At 46.6% G+C, this 12332-nt stretch overlaps 1 protein-coding gene across 1 annotated transcript in view; it reads right to left on the reverse strand.

The window, feature by feature from the left end:
- Window positions 1-11157, reverse strand: part of LOC119406795 (dermonecrotic toxin SpeSicTox-betaIB4-like) — a 35955-nt gene extending 24798 nt beyond the window's left edge. The window contains exon 1 of the mRNA XM_037673529.1: window positions 11068-11157. Coding sequence (XP_037529457.1) covers window positions 11068-11157 — 90 coding nt within the window. The remainder of the gene's footprint in view (window positions 1-11067) is intronic.
- Window positions 11158-12332: the final 1175 nt, after the last annotated feature.

Genomic DNA, 12332 nt, shown 5'->3' on the forward strand with positions numbered 1-12332 from the left:
TGAGCTCCAATATGAGATATCAGGTAATCTATATAAATGTTTACAAGAACCCGTTCGTTAGTTCTCACCAAAATAATTTATTTTTTGGAATTATAATATCCATATCTGGCCGTAACAACATCAAGATGTAGAATTTCTTGCATGTCAACATTTTTATTCTCTTAACGTTCGATATGGAACATCTGGTATGGTGAAGCTTCCTACATTGTTCAGAAGCCCTTCCGAAAAAATTAGGCGTGTCATTCACATCGGCTAATAGAGATCCCGTTGCTCGACAGCACCTTCAGCTGCTCGCTCAATGCATATATTCAAAGTCTGTAGCCCACAGCACTTAAACGAAATTGTCTTCATGCAACTCTGGCTGAGCAGGCAGCTCTTGCTCTTCTAGTTGCAAAGAAACTGTACAACGCCACTTATGCGTCGGTTCATACTAAAATGATGCAGCGCCTCCTCTCCTCAGCGCTCGAAGCTAGACAGACGAATATTTCATTTTTCATTACAGCAAAATTTGCCACCGCTTTTTCACGTACCATCACAGGAGTAATAATTCTGTGACTCTTAGAGGCAGGGAGGTGGAAGGGCCGTCTCTGATAGATCAATGAATATCGTCTGTCAATCAATGGCGTCAACACCTGAACGCTTCTTTCAGTCGTTTCCTTTTTTAACCACTGGAGGGTAAGAAATCGCGCTGAGTCCCATTTGCCACCACTGCCTTTCAGATATACGTGATTTCTTCCCCGTCCACACTTCGCAGCGTAAACACTGGTGCGATTATTAAAGGCCATCAAGGCGATTACAGAAGCGCGGAACATACCTTTTGTCGTGTCAACTGGCTACAATCAAATAGGTTATCACAACCCACGTTTTGTAATCCTAGACATTATCTTTAAAATCAAGCATTACTAGGCTGCACTAGCTATCTTAATCATCTGAACACGTGAACAGTCGAGCGATTTCGAAACTCAAGAAGACGTGTTTATACGTGAAAACACAGTAAGAGCACTTATTTTTTACTGGTAGCTGTGTGCCTCTTAAAGCACCCAAAAGAAGACATGCATGACATTTGTTCATTGAAAATAGGGCTTGTGATCTTGCACAAAGCATTCGACATGTTAACAATTCAAAAGCGTGCATTGCGTACCAGGCTGGCAGAAGTGCTACGTCGTGCTTCACTGCGCTTGCTGCGTTCTGTTACGCGGCCACTGCAAGGTCACCATGCGCCTGCATGAAAGTCACTGTCGAGCCTCGAAATTTGTTGAGTGACATCTGACGCATGTGTAAGGCAATATGAGTGGGCGAGACGGTACAGAAGCCCCAGCTGCTGCAAGTTGACATTTTGTTAGATATACTCCTCAGTGGTAACGACTCAGGTGGCTTAAGCTGGTTGACGCAACCGCTGCATCACCCCTTTCTAGCCGCTCATGGTTGGCTGCTTTTATACTATTTATGTCCCATTTCAGATTTGATTGGTTCAATGCGCCGCAAAGAATTTGTCAGCCTTTCCTCGCGGCTGATACCCTTGAAAGGGGAAGACGGGGCGCGACTGCAGCTTACACAAATTCATTAAGTAAGTTCGAGCTTGTAGTAACTGCACGTTGCGTGGAAATAACACCGCGAGAAAAACATGCAAACTATGCAAACTCACAGTAAACAAAAAAAAAGTCTTTAAGAGCCCAGTAGTGTCTCCGTCGTCATATCACGGCGGGAACAGTCACGTGATAGGTTCTCGCAGAAATCACGTAACAGCTAGTCAAGTGACGCGTTCTCGCCAAAAAGACGTTACAACTTGTCATGTGACTAAACACCGCGCAACATCACCTAACATCAAGTCAGGCGGCAAAAGTCCCGCAGCATCACGCAACAACTTGTCACGTGACTACCATCACGTAACATCACCTGACAACTAGTCGCGAGACATGTTCCCGCCAGGAATTTCGTAACAGCTAGGCGCCTGAATAAATCACAATATCACGTAACAACTACTCGCTTGACCTGTTCACGCCAATACCACGTAGCACGTGCGTAGTGTGGGGAGCCGACCGAAACAGGAGAAGAATAGCCAAGCGTAGCCATACTTAGTACCACTAGCAAAATCTTGCATATATATCAAAAGCTTGGCATTACTATAAAAAAACTTATAAGAAGCTAGGTCGAACACGAGCTCGGCTGTTGGCTCCAGCCTTCCACCATTTGTACAAGCTACGCAGTTTTTGTTTGATATAGGCATGTAATAGAAACAGAAAGTTCGGGAAGCCTACATTATTGATGTGAACTGTTCCTTTTTTGCGTGTCACTTATAAAGCAGCCACAAAGCGTGCTCCTTTTGCATAAGAGTCAATCAGCAATGGTACATCCTAAAAGAAGTGACGGGGCTAACAACAAAAGTCTCGCGAGCAAGGAATGTGGTCAGATGCTATCCCGGTTGTCCAACGCCAATTTTTACACATTAAAGACAAATTCGCTGTACAGAGCGGTTCAGATTCTCTCCCACATCTGTTCCTTTACAAATACATGCTCAATAGATAAATCTAGTTAAAATAAATATAAACGTTTGTACTTCAAGCCATCGCTAATAATTCATTCGCCAGTTCTGTGGCGGATAGTGCCATAAGAATAACTGTTGTAGTTTAGCGCCCCAGAACCACCATATATGATTACGAGGAATGGCGTAGTAGCGAGGAACGGTGACTAGACTCTCCCGTGCTCAAGTAAATAAGCAACATAAGGAATACGTTCATGGAAATGAACTTTTTCTCTTTGTGGCATGATATTGTGATCAGTAGTACCGCAATAGTGTTTTGCAAACCTTTTTTTGGCATTCTTTTATGACAGCTACCCATCATACACGTGTCAGTTGGCGAAGATGGGAATGATTGTAATTCATAGGGCTGACAGTTTTTTATATCTTGCCATAGCGGCCATATACGGTTTTAAAAATTCGTTGACTTGTGTATATTAAATTGAATTTTTAATTAGGAAATGCCTAATGAGTCGTTCGTAAATTAAGAAATCATTTACGACAAACAACGACAACATTCATGCTTTACAGTTCGACCAACGAGCGAACTACCCTGAAATCGGCTAAATAAAAAAACGCAGCAAGCACAGACCGGCGAGATTGAGCATTTCTTTATGACGTACCCAAGCATTGTTACAGGAACAGAGCAAGAACATTCCACGGATTGTATCCAAGGCTTTTTCTACGCCATCTCACACCCTGACTTATGCAGATGTTGCGTAAGCACCGTGGTTCTTGAAAACAGAAACAGACCTCTGACTTATCCTTGCGGGCACCTTGATAGAATAAACGGGCGATGAGAATAAATAGACTAGAATTTCTAGCCCCTGCATATCTGTCTCTAGCACAAAGCAACTGTTGCTACGGTGACTAACCTGCGCAACAAATTATGCAATTGACCTATGTTAATTCATTCCTAACGCAAAACAACGGATGTACTGATCTGCATGTATGGTCCAACCATGACTCATTGACCCCTAAATGGAAGCAATGAATGTAAACTGCTGAAATATGATGGTAAACTAGCTCTGAGTTCCTTTTTTTCCTTCTTTGTCGAAAGCTTGAGATTTAGCTGAAAGGGTAGGGTGGTGGGCATGTACAAAAATATGACGGTGTGATCAAAACACACACACGCACTCACACGCACAGATACACACACACGCGCGCACGCACACACGCACACACACGTACACACACACACACACACACACACACACACACACACACACCATCATCATCATCATCAGCCTGTTTACGCCCACTGCAGGGCCAAGGCCTCTCCCATGTTCCGCCAATCAACCCGCGGTCCTGTGCTTTCTCCTGCCACGTTATACCTACAAACTTCTTAATCTCATCTACCCACCTAATTTTCTGTCTCCCCCTCACGCGTTTGCCATCTCTTGGAATCCAGTCAGTTACCCTTAATGACCACCGGTTATCCTGCCGACGTGCTACGTGCCCGGCCCATATCCATTTCTTCTTCTTGATTTCAACTATGATGTCCTTAACCCCCGTTTGTTCCCTGACCCACTCTGGTCTCTTCCTGTCTCTTAAGGTTACACCTATCATTTTCCTTTCCATCGCTCGCTGCGTCGTCCTCAGTTTAAGCCCACACACACACGCAAACACAAACACGCATATTAAATACGAAATATCCATGTTCAGATTTTCTCAAATATTCTGCCAAGGCCGAAAATGCCGTTTAAAAGCCGATTATAGGGAGAAATTTGCATATTAGTACAGATAACGCAGTACGAATCCTACGCATTATTCCTTTTAAAGTAAAACTCCGCCAGTGCGTACCCTTTCCAAACCTAGTGGGATTAAAAAAAATTACACCATTTCCCGTTAAAGGGGACCATAGGCGATGCGAAGCCGGAGCACTTGCACGATCGCGCTCCGTTGGCGTTCTTTGGGCATGCTACCGACCTCGCGTCGTGGAACGCGAAGAGGAACGCTACGCGCGTCTTCCCTGTAGCCTGACCGTTAATTCTCACAGGGCGAGCGGGCAACGCAGTCGGCAGGCGTGCGAGAATGGGTAGCGTAGGAGAGGAGAGAGAGGGGGAGGGGACGCGCATGCGCTGGTGCTCATCACGGCGTTGCGCAGGAGAAAATTTCGGCATGTCTAGCCCGCGTTTCAGAGGAAGAGTGGAAAGGGGGAGGGGAGAGGGAAAGTGCAGAGGGGAAAGGGACAGGAGATGTGGATAGGGGGAGGGGAGAGGGAAAGTGGAGGGTGATAGGGGAGAGGGCATCCCTTCCCTGCCCAAATGATAAGTGCGTCATAAACGGATTCTTTTAGGGGCGAAGCTCCTTAAGGCGGCACCCGTTCGTCCCTCGTAGTCGTAGTCGTAGTGCGTAACCAGTCTTACGCTTTGACCTCCAAGGTGGTGCCGGTGGGAGACTTTTCCTGTGCGTTGTTGAACAATAAAAAATTCACAGCGTTAGCTAAAAGCCCACTTCTTCTGTCTCTCATTCCCATTAGCAGCCATTCTTTACCTCCAAGGTAGTGTCTGGTGAGATTTCTTCTGTGCGTGATTAAACAATAAAAATTTTGTTCAAAACGCCGTTGATTGATGAAATAAACCAACGAAAGACGCCAGATGTTTTGTAAAAGCAAAACGAAAGAACGCCAGATGTTTCTAAAGCAAAACGAAAAGACGCCAGCTGCTTAACGAAAGACGCCAGATGTTTTCTAAAGCAATGGATTTCTAAACAATGAAAATTCACAGCGTACATGTAAAATTAAAGTGAGCTGCAAGTCGTCATAACTCATCGAACCTTTAGTAGAAACGCGCCCGATCTCACGTCGGTGATGATGTACTGGGCAGAATTCACGGAAGATTCACGGTTTACCGATGAACCTCCGCAGCTTCGCCCACTCATCATCATTCACTCCGTGGATATGCTGTGATTTTTTCTGCAATTGTGTCTCTGTGTGGCCCTCTGAAGTAAACCCCAGCGTCACGAAACGAAAATGTTCACTGTTTGGCTTTCAAAATGAACCCACACATATGTGTGGGCGGGGCTTTTATTTGAGTGACTCTCTCAACAGAAAAAATAGTGGCTCATGTGGAATTTCTGCCCCTTAAAATTTGGTATGGAACATTTTGAAGCAGTTTCTGTCACTTGTTAAACAAAGGTACACGCCGCACTTGATCAACGCCACCTAGAAGTTTGTCTAGGTGGCGTTGACTTGATGCAGCGTGTGCGGCTTCTTGATGGGCACCCTGGCAGCCTGCAGCATCTCGCATTTTTGATAGGATCAACCGTTGGGAAGTGGTCAAAACCGTCGATGCGGATGTCAACCCCAGGAATTTTCCCTACCCTGATGGCTTTGTCGACATGCGCATCAGGAAGGCAGAGCAATTCACCGTTGTCAGACCTGCTCCTTTTTGGTGAGGCACAAAGGGCTTCACCAATTGCAAGGCGGAAATGGAGGAGGTCCATCGTGTCAAGTCGTTGGGCACCATTCCTACTGCAATCCTTACGGTACTGCATCCAGGCATTCACAATGGACAAATCCACCATGTGAAGGCTGACTTTTAGAGTCCATTTCTTGGTTTTGATGGAGATGCGGTAATACTGATGGAGATGCGCGAAAACAGCAGCGGCCTGCCGCCGGTAGCTGCGTTCGGGAGCGCGTTCGTAGTCACATGTGCCCAATCCACACATATGTGTGGGTTGCACTTCGAGTACGGTTTGTGGGTTAATTTAAGCATATTTTTGCCCAATTTTTTCACAGATATGTTCCGCGATGACTCAAGATGCATATTCAACAATTGCATGCCCTTCAAAAAGCAAAGTATCAATTTTAACTGGTACTTACCTCTCGTGGCGGGCGGCCGCGCGCTTTTTGAGGTTTGCGCCATTTTGGAAATACGATGGTGGGCCACCTGGTGGCTTGTTTGCGAACTGCCTAGATCGGTTAATTCAGTGCACCCCCACAAATGTGAGGGTTGGGCTTCAACGTGTGTGGGATTGACCGAATAGGCAAAATTAATTTCTTTCTGTACCCACACTTTCTGTACGCACACCACCACCACCACCACCGGATTGAACTCCGCCATAAGATACTTAGCATCTAAAAATCCGGCTCATCTCGGCATTGTGACAATCAATTTAATGCGACGCACTTAGCAACAACCTATGCCGGATTTTAGGGGCGAAGCTCCTTATAGCATCACCTGGTCGGTCGTCCCTCCATGCGGCGTGTCCCCGCCGTCGCGTCTCCCGTATCATTCAATAGATGGCGCTTCAATAGATGTAGATAAGGTATTAGGCCAACATGAAACAAGGAAGCTTTTTTTTTTTCTTCGAGCCTGGAGGCAGACATGTCACCGCCCCGTTTTAAAGGGGACGCTCATAGCATCCATCCATCCATGCAAAGTGCAGTTGGGAGACGATATACTAGATGGCGCTGTCCCACAGAGATGTGTGTAATATGTGTGCAAAAAAACAAGAAAAAAAGAAGAAAAAGAGGAAAAGAAGAAACAGAAAAAAAAGGGGGAAAAAAGAAAGAAAAGCAGCGGCACCCTGCACGCTAGATGGCGTGCAGTAATCAAAGCGGCGTATCGCTTTGATTACTGCTGCGCGAAACCACTGAACATTTCACGGTGTGACCATGATTGCTTCAGGAGCTTCGCCGAAGCTCTTCATCATTCACCCGTGGATATGCTGTAATTTTTTTCGCTTTGAGCTAAGCGTTACAAGGTAGATCGACGTCTTTGTGTAAATAGAGTAATTGTGCGCTGGGCTTACCAGGCACGCTGAGTGCGCTGGCGTGTAAATGGCAGCTCATTCTCTGGCGTAATGTCGACACTCACATCAGAGCAGAGACGTAGATTTACCGCCACAAAGCGCACACTGCAGTGCGGTGATGTGCATAGCTTAGGTAGCGGTTGTAGGCGTATTCATCTAACGCTTCAATATAGCCAGTTGAGTCATAGGTGCGTATGTTTAATGTTTATTACATTGACATAATAACTGATAGCCAGCACTGCAACCGCAGTTGACGTTGCCCTGGCACAAAGCTTGCATATGGTCTTTTTTACGAAACAGTTTGAAGGGCTAGCGTGACTTTGCGGTAGAATACTTGACTTCTATGGAGAATGCCTGGGTCTTTTACGGCTAGATCCTTGGTTTTTACTTTTTGCTACCATCGCGATATTTCACCCATCGACAACGCGGCCTAATATTTCCAAAGTCTGGGTTGATGTGAATCGTGAATCACGTGTAACGCATGTCTTCTTACCAAGGGCTATGTGCCACGCGTGGTTTGTGGAAAGAGTTTCAGGACGCACGTTACAGCGATATCGCGTTATTCATGCCATTACCTGAAAATCGTGTTCATCATACACTTAAGCGCTGCTATATGCTAATTTTGGTGTACACCAAGTTAAGGAGACGACCACGAGACAGTCAAGATCTAGGCGGCTAATAGACAGAAATGGTCACAATGCCGTTCGTCCGCTGCGAGATGATTCGCATTTGAAAACGTAATTGCGGCGAATGACTTCATAGAACCGGATACCTTTGCTGCTTCCCCAATTAATCGTCCTATGCCAACTGTCTAGTGCGTAACGTGACCACAATTTGTCCCAGAACCGTGAACAGTGCCTCTGACCTACCGATAGGGCCGACGCCACACTGTACCTCAAACGGCCTCACTTCAACTCGGGGAGTCCAGATGAAGGCCTATGAATGCTGTCGCCAGTGCCTGCGGCAATGCCGTCGCAGATAAGCGCCGCAAAGCACAAAAAATGACAGCATATCCACGGAGTGAATGATGATGAGTGGGCGAAGCTGCGGAGGTTCATCGGTAAACCGTGAATCTTCCGTGAATTCTGCCCAGTACATCATCACCGACGTGAGATCGGGCGCGTTTATACTAAAGGTTCGATGAGTTATGACGACTTGCAGCTCACTTTAATTTTACATGTACGCTGTGAATTTTCATTGTTTAGAAAACCATTGCTTTAGAAAACATCTGGCGTCTTTCGTTAAGCAGCTGGCGTCTTTTCTTTTTGCTTTAGAAACATCTGGCGTTCTTTCGTTTTGCTTTTAGAAAACATCTGGCGTCTTCGTTGGTTTATTTCATCAATCAACGGCGTTTTGAACAAAATTTTTATTGTTTAATCACGCACAGGAGAAATCGCACCAGGCACTACCTTGGAGGTAAACAATGGCTGCTAATGGGAATGGGACACAGAAGAAGTCGGCTTTTAGCTAACACTTACACTTCTACTACAAACGTTTCCTACTGGAACTTGCCAATGGCTGCTAGTGGGGAATGAGAGACAGAAGAATTCGGCTTTTAATTAACGCGCACGCTGCGAATTTTTTATTGTTCAACAACGCACAGGAAAAATCTCCCACCGGCACCACCTTGGAGGTCAAGATCTGGTACTAGCGTTACGACTGGTTACGCGCTACTACTACTACGAGGGACGAACGAGTGCCGCCTTAAGGAGCTTCGCCTCTAAAACTTGGCCTGCATCAAGGCGCTTCACGCGCATCGTGGTAAGCCAGACGAGTCGTCCCTTATGTCTGTCGTCATTTTGGTGCTGTTTGTGCTCGCTGTCAGGTTCGGAATGTTTCAAGACATCACCGCCGCGCGTTATCGCACGGCTGCGTGTGAGAACCGAAATTTTTTCCGCGCATCAGTAAAAAGAAAGGAAAGCTCTTGCAGTGGGTAGCCTTAGTCACCATTTACTGAGCATCGTATTAGGTGCGAAAGCATCTTATGCTCGGGGCAGTGTCTGTTCTGCGGCGTCCGCACGCATTCTGCGCATGCACAACTCTACCCATCTCCTCGCGTGATCGCGAGGAGGTGGGAGGAGGTGAGATGGTTGAGGTGGCGTGTGCGCTGCCTCCGCTTCGTTCCTCCTTTCCCGTTTCTCTCTCTCCACTACAGCTGTTCGCTCGTATATAATGCGGTGCGCGCTCGCTGCCGTTGCACTCTCCTTCGCAACGGCGCTATGGACGCTCGCGAAGCTGAACGTAAACAGCAACGCCGGCAAGCGAATCTCGAAGCTGCGAAAGCGCGCGTTCGCTGTGCTTCCGTCATTCTCTCTCTGTGTAACGGGGTGCGAAACACCATGAACAACGTCAACGTCGGCGCTAGTTGCAGCGGCCGCGCCACCGCCGCGGAGCAGAGGAAGGCTTGGGAAGCCGAACGTAAACGTCAGCGTCGGCAAGCGATAATTCAAACGCTTCGACAACCACCGTCTCATCAGTCACATAAGAAAAACAGAAACTCGATCCGCACCCCCGGCGATGATTTCGCATACCACCATCGTTGCCCGTAGGGGGAGATGATGTGTAATTTTTTTTTTCTCGCGCTGGCGCTCTTCAGGGGCTGCAAGTCTGTACTTCGTGCTTACTGCACACTACCGTTCAGCGCACAATTATGCTGTATTCGCGGTAGTGTGATTGATGTTTTGTGATAATCAGTGAGAAATACATTTGCTTGCGCGTTAGTTTCGTCCAAAGTTTTGGCCTCATTGGTCAAACACATATGAGGCAAGGGCGGTATCAGTTTTTTTGGGGCGGTGGTTTCTTGGCCCGCGTCAGCCATTTGGCGCAAAACTCCGTTATTTCAAAATATTCTTGAAATAACGGAGTTGTTTGCATACTGTCACACATCAATAAAACAAATTGCTGTTTATACGAAGTGGCCTTGTCTTGCCGGGCACTGCGTCATCAATCTTTTGCCATAGTTTTTGCTTCAGCTGACTCGTAGTTGTCAGCAGCCTATCGACATCATTATGTTCATTTCAAGATATACGGCGGCAGAGGCGGTGCAACGGCAGGTAGCGGTTCGCGGTGCATTCGAAAAGGGCTCGCGCCGGATGGGTCTTTCACCGGATGACACTCGTTTCAAGCCCGAGAATATGCGAACCGGTGAGAAAAAAACCCATTGCTTCAGTTTTTTGCCCATGACATTTTGTGGGTGTTTCCAAAATTTTTGAGGGTATTTTACAAAAATTGGTTGGTAAAACTGAAAACAACTCGTTCCTGCAGTATACATTTGCATGTGGCGCACAGCGCCGCACAAAGAAAATGTTACGTCAGCACAGGGTTCGAGCGCTGAACGGGTATGATCACTGATGCCCCGTCACTATAGTGCAGTTATTGAAGCATTGGACACCTCAACTCAGTGCGTGTCTATAATAGTACTCCTGTTAGGGCACTTTATATATATCCATCTTTGTGGCTCACATTACGGCTCTAGACTACGCCGCTGCACAAAGAGAAATTGGCCGCATACAATGAAATCACTAAACGATTCTATCTAGGCAGGAAAGTTTAACTGCATCCCCCCGCAAACCTAAAGAGCCGTAACGCTCAAGCCGTAACGCTAGCACAGCTACAAAGAAAATCGTACTACTCACCGAATCAAATTAGGCAGTGCTACGGAGTAGAAGAAATTGAAATTAAGTGCAATGCTTGCACAGAAAGTATACGCGCGTTGGAGTGCATTCTCTAGCACTGCGGCTCACTGTGGCCTGGTGTTACGCCAGGCCACTTTGAAAGACTAATCAACTCACCAGCTTATCGCAATCAACTCCTGGCTTTCCAGGACGCCCATGATCGGGCCAGGAGGCTTGACCTCCCGGTCCCGTCATGGGAGTAGGCATGCTGGCACATTCGCCTCACGTACATGATAGAAAGGGCGGCTATGCATTTGCGTAAGACGCCTCGATGGCGAAAGCTTTCTTCTTTTTGTTTCTCAGTCGACGTATTGATCCACCCCCGCCCTTTTCCGAAAGCTTTATGCACCTAACGCGGTTCTGCACTGGCTCCAAGATCGGGAGCATTGCAAGCTTCCTGCATGTCATCCGTTTTTGCGCTGCCTCCGTAATCGGCCCACGTTTGACGAAGCGACGATGTCGCGTGATGACGTCATAATGCTATTTCACCTTATGTGACGTCATGATGCCATCACAAATTTTGCTGATCTGTGTCGTCATTGAGATGTTATATGGTGGTGTCATCATGTGATGATGGTTTGTTTTCATCCCTCGTGTTGACAACACTGACGCGGGACGATGCCGCCGACACTGACGGTCAGTGTTGGCGTTTTATGAAACATCTAAGGCTTTCGCTTCTATAGACAAACAAGATAGAAGATAGGAAAAGCTGCTACCGCTTTCGCTTTTCGTTTTATTCTGCTCGTCAAAAATAACACGAATCTCCAACTAGTTCAACGGCCTACCCTCCGGATGCGGTATGTATACGAAAATAGAAACATGCAAACTTGAAGGCAATTTAATTCCAACATTAGGCCCCGTGGAAACCGATGTGAATAAAAACATTCCTCTAGATATCACAGTGGTGTCACTCTCCACCGTGGTATGAACTGTTCTATTGTTAGCACGCACACTTTAATTAGACCGGCTGTAAAAACGCGAAGACTCAACATATCTTATTAGGGTCCTGATAAAAAGTCACAGTCACTCCCCAAGGACGAATCACTGAACGTGATAGCAACATATTGGAATGTCATACTATGTAAGCATAGCAGATCCTTCCTTTAGGAAACACGACCGCTGTGGCGAGCGAAGTGACCTTAATGTGGACTATGGCTTCAAAGCAAACAATGAAAGCACGAAACGTAGAAAGCTATGAGCCATTTGTTGGGGGATTCCACGAGAGATGGATCGTTGTTCGGTCGATATATTTGTTTTCTCTGTTTTTTAATATGTTACGCGCGCATAATCAAAGTGCACGCAACCAAAAATTTTATTTACAAACCAAGCTCCTAGCCAGCCCAAAAATATTTGAAGGTGGCGGCGCCGGCGCCCTTGTTGCT

The sequence above is a fragment of the Rhipicephalus sanguineus genome, chromosome 10, assembly GCF_013339695.2.
Source record: "Rhipicephalus sanguineus isolate Rsan-2018 chromosome 10, BIME_Rsan_1.4, whole genome shotgun sequence".
In the NCBI taxonomy this organism is placed as follows: domain Eukaryota; kingdom Metazoa; phylum Arthropoda; class Arachnida; order Ixodida; family Ixodidae; genus Rhipicephalus; species Rhipicephalus sanguineus.